Source organism: Falco naumanni, chromosome 8 (assembly GCF_017639655.2).
Source record: "Falco naumanni isolate bFalNau1 chromosome 8, bFalNau1.pat, whole genome shotgun sequence".
In the NCBI taxonomy this organism is placed as follows: Eukaryota; Metazoa; Chordata; class Aves; order Falconiformes; family Falconidae; genus Falco; species Falco naumanni.
Genome location: NC_054061.1, coordinates 44,441,519 through 44,455,568, shown reverse-complemented (window position 1 = coordinate 44,455,568; position 14,050 = coordinate 44,441,519). Strand labels below are relative to the sequence as shown.

General features: G+C 51.9%; 1 protein-coding gene across 1 annotated transcript; it reads right to left on the bottom strand.

Moving 5' to 3' along the window:
• Nucleotides 1-51: 51 nt before the first annotated feature.
• On the bottom strand, nt 52-2,792 carry SP5 (Sp5 transcription factor). Its single transcript, XM_040604696.1, is given in 3 exon segments — nt 52-1,478; nt 1,480-1,671; nt 2,197-2,792. Coding segments are annotated over 3 exon segments (1,104 nt in total). The 5' UTR covers nt 2,248-2,792; the 3' UTR covers nt 52-617.
• Between the last annotated feature and the right edge of the window lie 11,258 nt (nt 2,793-14,050).

The window sequence follows — 14,050 nt, the reverse complement described above, 5'->3', positions numbered from 1 at the left end:
GCCCGGGGGGCGATCAAATGAAACCGACGCGGCGGGACCTTCCCTGCAGACCCCGGTGTTAACGTGTTTATTTCACGCTGCAGTCGCGGGTCGCTTTACAGAAATATCTCATGCTGGAGCCCCGCACGGGGCCGAGGACGAGGAGAGAGACACTCGTACTCAAACAGAACTATTAAATAACCTGTACAACAAAACTTCAGTCCTTTCCCCTGAAAGCGCCGAGGGCCGGGCCCCGGCACGGCCGCCCCCTCCCCGGGCGCCCACGAGCCCCGACCCCCGCGGCGGCCCCGCTCCCGCCCCAGCGGCCGCAGCCTCCCCCCAGCCGTGCCGCGGGGCGGTGGGGGCGGGCAGGGCGCCCGGCCCGGGCCCGGGGCGAGCCGCGGCGGCCGCGGGGCCCTGCGAGCGTCCGGTCCTGGGCCTAAGGGGCCGCGGCTCCTCCCGGCACCGCCCCCAGCCGAGCTCCCGCTCGCCGGGCCCGACGCGAGTCCGAGGGCCGGGCCCCCCCTCCCCGCCGCCGCCCTGCGCCCGGCTGCCGGCGCCCTCAGCGCAGGTCCCCGCGCCGCGCCCGCGGGGGCGGCGGCCGCCGGCGGTCCCGGTGCCGCCCCGCCGCCCGGCGGTCACAGGTCGCGGCTGTCCTCTCGCTTGACGCCGTCCGCCGCCGCCTTCAGCTTCTTATTCTGGTGGGTCTTGACGTGCTTGGCCAGGTGGTCGCTGCGCATGAAGCGCTTCCCGCACTCGGGGCAGACGAAGCGCTTCTCGCCCGTGTGAGTCCGCAGGTGCCGCTGCAGCTCGTCGGAGCGGGTGAAGCTCTTCCCGCAGAAGAGCCAGTTGCAGACGAAGGGCCGCTCGCCCGTGTGCCAGCGCAGGTGCGCCTTCAGGTGCGAGGTCTTGCCGTACACCTTGCCGCAGCCGGGGATGTGGCAGATGTGCTGCTTCTTCTTGCCCGGCTCCGCCTCCGGGGCGCTGCCCGCGGCCGACTGGCAGTTGGGGCAGCGGCAGCGGCGGCACCTCCTGGCCGTGGCCGCCAGGGGAGACTTGGTCTGCAGCAGGGCGGCGATCTGCGTCTGGTACTGAGCGAAGTCCGAGTGGCCCAGCACCAGGCTCCGCGGCAGCGCCGCGGCCGCGGGGAAGCGGTGGCCGCAGCCGCCCGGGGCGCCGGCCTGCTGGATGCTCCACCAGGGGATGTCCTCGGGCGGCGGGTTGGGCGAGAGCTGCCGGCAGGGCTGCGCGGGCGGCAGCAGGTTGGAGTAGCCGGGCGGCAGGGCGGCCTGGGCGGCGTAGGGGACGTAGGCGGGGGGGCAGCTGGACGGCAGGGCGGCCATGGAGGAGGGCAGCATCTTGACGGGGGAAAACTCGTAGGGGTAGGAGGGGTCCGCGGGGGGGGTGAGGGGCAGTTCGTGCGCCCCCCCGAAGGAGGGCTGCAGGTGGTTCTTCTGAGGGGTCAGCCCCAGGCTGGGGTGCGGCGGCGGCAGCCCCCCCCGGCGAGTGCGCCGGCATCTCGCCGCTCCACGGGTGGAAGATCCTGGAGGGGGATCCCAGCGTCGGGTCGTAAGAGACCTGCAGGAAATCCGAGGGCGCCGCGCCCGGCTGTCCGATCCGGCTACAGGTGGCGGCCAGAAGAGCCAGGGGCGAGTGCTTGGCCAAGTCTGGGGAGGCGCTGGGGGTGCGGTCCTGCGCCGGAGCGGGGGGAAGGAGGGAGGAGAGCGCGTTACTCGCCGCCCGCGGGAAACTTCCTGCGCCTCCGCCCGGCCGCGCCCGCCCGTGCGCGGCCGGGGGCACCCGGGGGCGCCCCGCCGCTCCCCCCGCGCCCGGCAAACTTACCGCAAACGGCGCGCGCCGAGCGGGCAGGACAGGCCCGGCTCCCCCGCCCCGCCCCGCGCCCGGTCCCGCCCGCGCCCAGTGCCGCCGGCCCCGCCGGGGCCGGGGGCGCCGGGGAAGCGGCCGCTGCGGGCGGAGGGCAGCCCCAGCCCGGAGCTACCGCCGGCCGCCTGGCGGGAGGGGGAAACTGCCAGCCCGAGGAGCCCGAGCCCTGCCTCCCCGGCCCCGCGGGGGTCCCCACCGACCGCTCCCGGGCCACCCGCGCGGTGAAGCCCCGGGAGGGAGGCGGCGGTTGCCGGGCGCCCCCGCGCAGCACGAGTCGCCACCGTGGGACGCGACGCCGAGCGAGCCGCCCCAGCCCCGGGCGCGGGTACCGACCTGGAGGAAAGCCTGGAGGGAGTCGTTCCGGAGGACAGCTACCGCGGCCATGGCTACTGCGCCCGAGGCGAGAGGAAGGCGCCGGGGCACCGCCGAGGCATGGGGACGCCGAGGGGAAGACGAGGAGCTGCCCAGTTTCCTTCTGCCTCTCCCTCTCTCCCCCTCCTTCCCTCTGATCTGCTCGCCTCCGTGGCTGTCCCACCCCCCCCCGCGCCGCGCGATCTCCGCGGACTGTCTGACTGCACCAGGATCACCTCCAAGAATTTGATAAGGACTTTGCTGGGCCGCCAACCAGTCAGAGGGAAGATTTATGGCTTTGAAGTTTGCCGCTACCCAATCATCAAAGAATAGCGGCTCTTTCAGAAGCGAAAGCAAATCCTTTGAATCCACAAAGCTCCTATGGTGTGTTTGTTGGTCTGGATAAAAGAACTGATTATTAGGGGGGATGGGAAGGGAGGAGATAAAGGCGGGACAATTAATGAAGTAATCACTATGTGGGAAATGTATATACACAAATAATTGGATTTTCTTGATCAAAGGACCCCTTACCGCCTGGAGACCCCCGCATTGGATGTGCAAGACGCTGGACACCAATCCCCCCCCCCCTTTTTTTTTTTATTGCAATTAAGGATTTGTGGCAGAGCCCTAAAGTGGCGATGTGTCTTTTGTTATCGCCCGAGAAATTTGCCTCCGGATTCCTCTGATAGTGTTTAATGACTCAAAGTAACAGGAGCACAACGAGTTCACCTGATCGGGGCTGGTCGATCCCCAGTCGTAAAACTTCCCTGGAGTAATTGTCGGTGGTTCCTCCCCGCTCCCTCCCTCCGCCCGCCCTCCTCCCGAGGCTGAGGGATATGCCCTCGGTATGACTCCGCAAACAACCGCGCATTTTCCCCTCTGGTAGCTGGGTCTGGTTTCGTTTCGCTCCGCCGGCGCTAACCCCGCGTCCCCTGGAGCTCCCGGCGCGGAGCCAGGCGAGCGCGCCCCGTGCTGGGAGGCGGGACGGCGCGGTGCCACCGGCGGCAGCGCTCCCGCAGGCGGGCACACCGGCACCGGCAGCTGCGCGGAAAAGTTTCCTCTTCCCTAGCGGGAGCCGGGTGTAAAAGACCTAATTGCTTTACATGAAGAGAGGAGTCCCTCCTGATGGTGCTCCTGGAGGCGGGATGCTGCGCCCCGCGGCCCTGCTGAGCCTGACCGGCCTGGGCCGGGGTGAGGGCGGCGCGGGGGGGCTCCCCGGCAGCGGGGGCGCTGTTACCGGGTCTCCGCATCCACCCCTCGCCCACCTCCTGCCCCAACGCCCCGCTCGGCCCCGAGGGCTCTGGTCCCTCACTTTTCGACCCGTGTGTGCACACAGATACATACACCCGTGTGCGAGTGAAGAATCCAACCCGCTCTGCCTTCGACCACGTGCGAGGCGATTCCCCCGGTAACCGGCACCGGGCACATCTGGGTCACGGCCCAACGCCACCGCCTGCTGCAGCGGCCCGCGGGACCCCGCACGGCGACCCGCCCCCCCCCCCCCCCCCGGGGCCCGCTCAGCGCCGCCCTCCGCCGGGGGCCCTGGGAGCGCGCTGCTCTGCTCGCCGCTTCCCCATCTGCTCCCAGGCCAGCGCGATCGTGCAAGCCGGCCTGTTTGGCCTGGTACCAAACGGGGACGCCCAGCTCTGCCTTGGGGGGGCGGGCGGAGGGTGCCCCTTCGGGCAGATGCCGGCTAGCTCTGCTCCTCCGGAGCTGTTTGCCCAGGTAACTCGATCCTCCCCGCAGTCGCTGGGTTCAATTGTATTCGCACCGCCACCGAAGTCTCTTTAAACGCCAGCACACAGAGATCTTTATCTGGCTTTCCTGGGGAAACAATCACTGTCCGCTCAAAGACTTTCAAGAGTTGTAGGGCTTGAATTAGATCGGTTTCTTTGAAGGGATTAAAGTGCCAAGTCCTCTCCCACGGCTCCATATTGAGTCCTGGGGAGAAATAAAAGCTCGACCCCGTGTAACACTGATCCCCTATGCCGCAGCCACTTCAAGCTCTTCCCCAGCGCCAGGTAACCGCCTCACCCGGTCGGTGAGCGGGAGATACGCGCTCCGCACCCAGCGCTCCCGCCACGCACGGATGCACCGAGGCAGGACTCGCCACTGCCGCAGGGACCCGGCCGCAGCCCCCGGCCCGCCGTGCAGTTCCCCCCTGCCTGCCAGGGCGCAGGGGTTCGGCGCCTCCACCCACCTCACACGACCACCCGCCCCAGCACCGCCGCTGCGCCATCCGGCGGGGGCTGCGCCGCTTCCACACGGGACACGTGGGGGGACGGGGAACCACGGCAAGCACCGGCCGGCTGCGGAGCCCGGGGGGCGGGCACACGCCCGCCCGCGGCCGCCGGGTGCCCCGGGCTCACGGCCAGGCTCCAGCCGCGCCACTGCAGCCACATCGGGGCAGGAGCGCACCCGCCTTCCCCGCGCCTCTAAGCCGCAGCCGGGGCCGAGGGGAGACCCCGACGGAGCGTCCGACCCGCACCCCCGCGCCCCGCAGGAGCCGCAGCCCGCCAGGCAGCGGAACGGCGGCGCTCGCACTTGCGTGGTCTCTAAACTTCCACATTCCCGAACTTGTGTCAACCCCGGACTCGTACGAGGTGACCGATTTAATTCCTACCTCGCTTTCTGTTAATTCGTTTTGTCTAACAACTGCCAAGAAAGCAATCTGAACAATATTCATAAACGAAATGAGAGTCGATAGGTAGTTCTGGAGACACCAAATGTCCCGAGGTTCCCCCCAGCCTTTAAGGTACGTTACTTCCCCAGATATCTCGATGAACCAAAATGATTTGCCACGTTACAAAAGAGTTAGTGGGAAGCTGGGTAAGTTTCTATACAGATGCCACACTAGAAATGCCATAAATCTGCATCCAAGAAAGCACATTACTTAAAAATCGAGAATAATTTCTCACTTCTGGAAGAAACCAATGGGCTGAATAATGAAACGTTGCAGTCATAATTTTCTGTACAAATAATTAGTGTTCAAACTCGGAGCATTTCAGCCTCCTGAAATGTATTCTTAATGAAGTGATGTTCAGAGCTGTCATTAAAAATGCAGGGCTGGAAGATCAAAGTACAGTATTTATTTTAGAAATTTGTTTCAGTTATCAGGAGATACAGGTATCAAGGCCAAATGTCAGTTCAGTTACACAAAGCACTATTTCCACGAGAAACGGGCTGCCGCCGCCTCCCCGCCCGGAGCCGAGAGGCGCGGGGAGAGGGGCAGCGCGGGGGCGGCGCGGCCGGGGCCGGGGGCCGCTCGGGGCGCGGCGCTGAGCAGCGCAGCCCGGCGGGGACCCCCGCCGCCGCCCCGTGCAGCCCGGCGGACGGAGGGGGCCGGTCCCCACCGGCGGAGCTGCCGCGGCTGGAGCGGCGCTCGGGCCCGCCGTGGAGGCAGCGGCTGCGCCGTCGGGGCGGCGGCCGGGGCCAACGCGGTGCCCGGGTACGAGCCGGACTAGATCCTGAAGAGCTGCAGTCACGGGGCCGAGGGTCGCAGGGTCCCGGCTCCCCCAGCCCCGCTGCCTCCGGGGTCCTCGCCTGCTACGGAGGGTGGGCAGACCTCTGCCTCCCTCGCGGGAACCGACCCACAGCCACGGGGCAGCAGGGCCCAGGCTGCGCCGGCTGGATGCTAACTGGGGATTCAAAGACAGTGGACATAAAACACGGACCATACCATCTTCACCATCTCCACAGACAGGTGCCTTCAAAACTAGGGCTTTTCACCAAAGTGACTCTCCCACCATGCACGGCTCTGTGGACCCTGGTCTGAATGCGGGTAGCAGAGAAAAAAATATTTGGGAATAACAGCTCGGGGTGCTAGCAGTCCCCTCCGTGCTCTCCGCTGCACCTCTGCCTCTTGGGCCCTGAGCATCCCATCCGGGAGCCTACTCTGCGCCTGTCTCCATGATGGCTCACACTGCCACAGCCTCCCATCAACTCACTGCCTAGGTCCTCTCGTGACACCCCCAGTCCCTCAGCTCTTCCAGCACAGCCATGAATAACCCAGGGAGTCTGGATGGGCTCTGGCCACCTGCCTGCCCCCAGCTTGGGGTTATAGGGCTGCTGTAAATTAAATACTGCTCTTTAGCAATTGTGACAAAGAACCAGAAAACAGCATTTTTAAGCGAACAGCTGCATTAACCTTCAGCCAAGCCTCCTAGTCAAGTTCTCCATGACAGGGTGGCAGGCATTAAACCTGAACAGGCTTTAAATAAGCTTGCTCCAAAAGGCAGTGTCTTCACACCATCCCTCATTCCGTCCAGTTTAAAGCCTTACTAAAAGAAACAATCTGTCCACAGCAGCAAGAAGTTTCACCAGAAGGTAGATTAACTAACCCATGTATATAGCTCCAAGCACGTGTGGATACGCTGCCATGAGTTCTGAGTTACGTACCATTAATATTATTATTCTTTACTTCAGCATATTCACATTATGGTAGGCAACATGACTGGCATAGTAAGAGAAGTCACCGGTTCCTATTTTTAACATGCTACTGTATATGGCTTGTTTACTAGCTTCAGATTACCAACGAACAGCTTTAACACAACTATACATCCTAAATTTTATCAGAGCTTAATTTGAACATCAGTAGATGAAAATAAAAGAAAGATTAAAAACTGCTGTGGCATCTCCTGCATTTTTCTGTGCATAAAGGAAAACCAAAAAACCCTAGGCAAGATCGGCACATGCAAAGGCGTATTTAGGATTTAAAGGCTTGCCTCAACATTTCCCAGTCTAGGTGTGGATTTCACAACGATTAATAGAGGATTTCCCAAACTTCTGAAAGCTGAGCCGCCCTTTAAGAAAAGTAGAACAAATTTCATGCCTCACTACGGTTTTACTGCCTGTTGTCAAAGGTTTAAATATCTTAATGTATTCATCTTCTGCTCCTTCCTTGGCTGGCCCTTTGTGACTCCTCCTCCTGCCTTAGGGAACACTGGTGAACATTTTTGGATATACTTCCTCCCCTTGCTTCCACCCTTTAAAAAGGAGTCAGACTCTTAACGGTATCGATATCGAAAGTGTTATTCTTGGCTTCACTTGGAATGCCTGGGACACCTTTCAGTTCAAAATGATTGTTTCAAACTCTCTGGGAACGCCTTTCTGCCTCTGGCATACACGGCTGTATTTTCTTCACCACTCCAATAGCTAGAAATGGACTTTTATAAAATGGAAAGCGAGCCAAGACTCTGGTGAGCAGCTGAAAAGGATCTGCTGTGTGCACCCTGCTTGTCCTCTCATTCTGGGAAACATTAGGTAAAAAAAGCCTGTGTATTTTTGGTGGAATGCATCTATGTGGGGAAGAGTGGATGGGAACCTTTTGTTTTATGAGTATAGATACATACAGCCACTCTTTTCTTGCATTGTAATTATTCAGTATGGAGTGAAAAGGTAATTATACTGTTATTTGCCTCCTTTTAACTACAAACAGTGTATTATCTAAAAACTGGGACTCATGGCAATTAATTTTAGTTACTTAGTATATATTTGTTGACAAATTAAACAGCTGTCTGTGACTATACTGCTTTAAAACTGTATAACTGTGTTTAAAACAGCACAAAGTTTGGCCAGAAAGATCATTGTTCAGCCTACACATACATATTGGATGATGGTATGGCTGCCACATCGCTATCAATTTGACTGAATGGATTAATCCAACACTGCAAAAATACACCTGGTACAGAAAAGATTAAGTATTGTGTAATGGTAATATTTTTCAAGATTTCAAGAATCCCTTTTGAAGTAACCCTTCTTCAATGATTACTGAACAAGAGTGTAGAAAACATCCATAATCTTACTTACAAAATACAAGTGCTCCATAGAAAGAATTCAACAACTTCAGTTTAGCTGGGGGGGAAAAAAAAAAAAAAAAGAGAGACAGGAGGAAAAATCCCAATAGTGGGATTGTGAGGGTCAAACCAGGGACACAAATACGGGACATGACTATGGCACTGGAGGTGTGTTGGGTAAGAGGTACTGTTTTCACACCAAGGGATATAATCTGAAGATCCTCTCTACAGACCCTCTTGGTATAATGCTTTTAAGGCAGCTTGTTCCAGTGATACATAAATGCTAGCGGAAGGCAGACAATGCTTGTGCCTATCAACTACAACATAGGTAAGTGTCCCCCAACATGGGGGGAGTGTTTGAGAGGGACCTAGAAAAGCCAAATTTTTAAATTAAGAGAGGATTTTTTAAAAAATGCCAGTTGTCTTGGCTGCTACCACAGGCCGAGGATCCCAAGGAAGACAGGGGAAAGCTTCACTTAGATTTTTGAAATGACTTATTTTTACTTAGCTGAACATAAAGACTTAAAAACATTGCCCTCATAGACTGACAGAAAAGTTTTTTTAGGAATGCAGTGCATGGTATGTTTCTGGGTCACTTCATACCTTGATCCTTTAAGACAGAATAATACATAAATAGGTAAATGCATAAATTATGTGAACTATTCACATATAAATTTGCTCCCCTCCAATTCTGAAAATAAAAATACCATCAATGACATTATTTCAAATGTATACAATACTTGCATTATGCTTTCCATCCTCACAAAGCTATACAAATGTGAAGTCAATCTCACCACATTCTTATGCTGTAGAGTCAGCCTCCTCACCCTTCTTTACAAAGGGAACAACCATGGCCATACATACAACCACTCCAGGCTTGGAAAGAGGAGCTCTTTGCTTCAGTCTCGCACATAGATTACTAGACTGCTCCTCACCGAACACTTAAAGTTACTCCACCTCAGCTCAAACCTCAGGAGCACTGGCTGAGGCATGTACCTCCTGCCGGTTTTGGCCATGCCAAACCAAAGCAAACAATCCTAATCTGGAAATAAATCACATTTCACTTCACTCTTCCGTCAGCCCCTATTGCTCTGGGGCAAACAGCTTGACCAGCTGTTTGAGAACCCAGACCAAGAAGAGGCGAAAGGATATACTTCTCCAGGACAAGGGTGTCAGCATGGCCATGACTCGTACTCCAGTCCAATGAACAGCATTGTTTTTCTCATGGTTCTCTAACCTCTGAGATGGAGGGCAAAAAGAAGTGACCTTCAAATGGCTACACTTCTTGGGTTCTCTCCCTCAGTAAATCTCCCATCCCTGTTTTTCCTACTACATGCAGGAAACCCCATATTCTACTAGAACTGAGCTGAGAGAATCACAAATTACATACAGAAGAGAGAATGGTCCAAGGTGAAGGACACATAACACAGTAAAATGGAAATGTATTCTTAGCCTAAATGACTTACTCCTTATACTGGGGAATGAAAGAGAGACTACAATGAAAGAGAGACCAAAAAAAGTTGCAGTGCTGGGTCTCCAATGCTCAAATAATACAGCTCTACCTGATGAGCGACTTTCAAACCCAAGTAAGTGGATTCAGAAGAAATCTGTGATTGACAACAACTGGCTGCTTTTTAGGAGGCCATGCTAAACCACAAAGAACAATTTCCCAAATTTATCATCTTAAAATAAGAAGGTCTGGAGAAAAAACAAGTGCAAAGTCATGCAATTTCTTCAGTGTCATCAGAATAACTCCATACAATGTTGTCATCCTTATTCATGCACCAGAGTACAGGGTCAAAAAATAATATTCTTTTTCTGTCAAAATTCTTACAGAAGTCAGTGGAATAGATGCCCATAAAAACTGAACCAGGCTCATGATTTGCTAGGTTTTTTTCACTTCCATTGCTACACATGCTAAATGTACTTGGCACATGGAATGATTCAGAAAGAAGCTGCTCTATACTGCCAATGATTCTCTTTAATGATATATAGTTATCAGTTGATTTATGAATTTCTCCTGCCTGTTCTCATTTACTTAGCTCTAAATTAAGGGTAAAATAATTTGCATTCTAGAAGTAAAACAGTGTTTATAAGAGAACAGAGTAATCAAAATCCCTCTTAAATCAAGTTTTAGAAAGGGAGGTTAGAGGTAGTTCCAGCAATGTGCACAGCCCTGTCCATCAAACTCTACAGCAAAGACTCAAGAGAAAGCATTACATTTCCAGTTTTAGCTCATTTTCTGTATTAGTATAGCATTCCCTTATCTCAGGAATTTAATATAGGAAGAGACAAAAGGAACTTTCTGTCTCAGCTTTCTGATACCCTGATGACCCCTCCTCCTGGGAGATCCTACAGACTGTTAATTTAGATACCATATGCCTCACTGGTCATCAATTCAGTTGCTGCGCTCTATTTTATAGCCCTCACAGGGATTTTGATCACACTATCTATAAAACTAATCACTTCCTCTGTTTACTATTGCCCTACCAGTCAGGCAAGCCCCAGCTGAGTGGTATTTTCTTATACATACTTTCAAATAGCAAAATCTAGTCAGCTTTATTTTTTCCTTTGGTATATGCTGCTCCACTATCATTTATACACTATTTGCAGTGCTCAAAGAAAAGCATAAAAAACTGGAAAGCAGCAGAGGAGGGATGTAGGAAAAAGGAAACAGAGCTGTACAGACTTTGAGCTACCACCACTGGTCAGATGTCTGGAACTGGGAGGGAGCAGCTTGGAGACCAGGACTTGTTACGTTACAGCAGAACTTTGCTGACATTCCCTCAGTTCTTTCACTGACCAGGATCTGAGCTCCTATTTGTGTGTCTTATAGGGTGGATATATTTGATCTCCTTTTCCTGTGCAAGTCAGCATTCTGGGAGGGGTCAGAAGCAAAAGGCTAACCCTCTAGGTGGAGAGGCTGAAAAGGGAACCTCCGAGCAGGCACCACAGGAGTGCCGAGACTGGCTGGAGAAGCTAAGAATGAGCGTGGACTCATACATCAGTGCTGGGGTCACTGGTAGTGAGAATACCAAGATGAATGGAGCAGTTCACTCTGCTCTGAGTGATTGATTGAAGCTGTTTTCATCTCTGTGGGATGTTGTTTTTTGGCTAATACAACATCTCACTCAGAAGTCTCCTACACAGGCATATACAGCCTCTTCTGACACTCAGCGTGTAGATACATTCAACCTAGGTAAGGGGTGGAAACTTTATGTCTCCACTTCCCTGTTCTCTCCTGCCACCGGTCAGTAATGCAATTTTTTTCACAGTTCACCTTTCTTTTTCTTTTTGTAAACTTGGCAAGTTTACCAATGACAGGGTATGTAAGGAAGGAGAACAGCACTCAGGTGTGTGGGGAGTATTCAGGACATTTTTCTGAGTAACAGGAGTGCAGCTGTGGAGCTGGGGGAAAATGCAGGAATTGGATCAACAAGCAAAATCCTGGGACAGCCCTGAGTAAGAAGGTCAAACTGTGCAGTGAGTGCATTCAGAGGAGCTTTACTCAATGTGAGCACATTGTCTTTAAAGCATTTGTCTCCTCAACTCCTCTATAAAGAAGTAGTATGTTGTTATTCCATTCTTACCAAAGGAAACACAGAGAGACCACGTTGTCCTATGTCACATATTAACCCTACTGAAGAGCAGGGAGTTGGACTGAACAGCCCTACTGAAGAGCAGAGGCACACACCTTGGGATCACATCATGTATGTTCCACCCTTACAAAATCCAAACTCTTTTTTAAATCCCTCCCATCCCTGATTTCATGTCAGTCTGTTCTGGCACTTGTACACCTTCTCAGCAACTTTGAATTATGAGCAGATATTGATCTTCCTGTGGGACAGACAGTTGAGGGGTAAAGCCCAGACAACCTTGGGCAAGCAAAGAGGCAGCAATGAGACTGCCTGGAGGCAATTAGGAGACAAACGTGCAGCCTGTGCAAGTACAGCAATAAGCCAACATACCCACAACACATATATCTCTGCTTTTCCTGGTGGGTGGTGATTAGAGCATATGATAAGTAAAAAAACCAGAGCTAATATTTTTGCTTTACAAAGACAATATACGCATTAGTTGGGCTGTACTGAACAGCCCAATGTGCCTCTGTAACTCAAGCACTGAACATACCAAGCAGAAATAACTAGATACTTGTTAACTTTTACAGCCCATCCTTTTCCTGCTTTAGCAAACGCTTCCCTACAGGATTCTGTCCGAGGCTTTTTTCTTTTCACTTGCCAATCATCAAAACAACCACCCTCCCTGGTGACAACCTCCCCCTGCAGAAAGACCTGCCAGCTTTGCTACCGACACAATCCTGAGAATTCAGTAACACTACCATCTGTATTTCCTCGATCTCACACACGGGAGCAGTCAGAAGAGCAGATTTTTCTCCACCTCGGGTAGACCCTCTCTCTGTGTCAGTTTTCTTCTCAACTCAGTCAGTGTTCCACCAGCCTTTTCCAGTGAATCATTCTATCACTGTGTATGACCAACCGAGTGAATGCAGACCTATGGCACACAGTTATCTCCAGCGCCTACCACTGGTTGCAGAACAGCTGAGCTAAGGTAGAGGTTTAGATGTTAAAAAGTGAATAGCCTCGTGGCTCTCACTCTGTCTCCTGGCTATCAAGAATCTGATGCTCTGCAAACACACGAGGCACCAACATGCAACCATACTGCTGGATCAGCCAAGTTTTGGGACACTGTTTTTTTCTCTTACCAGCTCTTTGTTGATCCACATTTGGCTGGTTCCCTCTAGCAGTCTTACAGGCATTATTTATGAGGTAACTGCACGTTCACATCATGGAAGCCTGAAGAGTTCAAAAGAGGAATAAAAATTGGGGTACTTTTCATTCTTGGCCATTCAGCACAAAGCAGAGGATGAAGAAAATTATTTCTACCTAATCCTTGTCCAGCACCCTTCTTGCATGTCCTAAGTTTCAGTCCAGGTTTTGTTGTTGTTATTTACAGCTATACATTAATATACAAAGAGCTAAATGAAGACTCATAGGATACTGAGAAAAAAACTTGTAATCCTGCCTCTCAGAGTGTATGTGAGCTATTGTTAAACACAATTCTACAGCTACTGATTAATTATTTTGTCAGAAACAAAACCAGTGTGATTTTAATGAAAGTACCCAGATTTAGTCTGGCTGAGCAGACAAATTATGTATTTAATTTTAAATGGGCTGTAAACATCTGAGATCTTTACATATGGAGAAAATAATAGTACCTATATTTAGATATTGGAGCGAAGCTTGAGTTTTTATAGGATTGAGCTGGAAAAATTGAAGTGATATTTTTGATCTCTTGGTATTTTTCTGATATCTCTTGATCAGCTTAATTTGAAGGTGAAAACATAAATGTATGTTAGAGATATCCAGAGATACTCATCTCTCTGCAATTTGTCTCAAAAAGCAAATGATTTCTTGCAACATAATAAATCCCAGAAAACAAAGTGAAAAATAAGTGGAAAATAAGGGGCGTTTAGATTATATCATTCATACAGAAGAAAAAAACTTACTTGGATGAAGGATTAAAACCACTTTTGTTACAATATGCTTATATATACGAAGGAGAAATCTCACCAAAACTGTTTACATCAAGCCATCTAATAGCATAGGTTTGTTTTGAGAAGTATTTGTTAATTAAATATACGATATATCATCTACCTATGATTTTTATCACCTACCCAGCAGGCTATCTTTCTGGAGTTCCAACTACTAAATTTCTAGCATACTGAACAATTACTAATTTTGAAAATTAATAATCCCAGAAAATTTTTTTCCTACTCTTGTGCTGGTATTTTCAGTTAATTTATGATAGAAAGTTTCTTTCCAAAGCTTGCAGTAGATTCACAAAAGATAATGTGTTTAACTCTTTAAAAACCTGTTTCCTTGCAGTACTGCAAGGAAAAAAAAGATGTTTTACTTTGAATGATCAAAAGTGAAGATTTTTTTGATTTTTGAAAGGGGAAGCAGATCCCAAGATACCAATTTCAATATTATGCCAATTTCATATTGTAGAAAAGCTAGGAA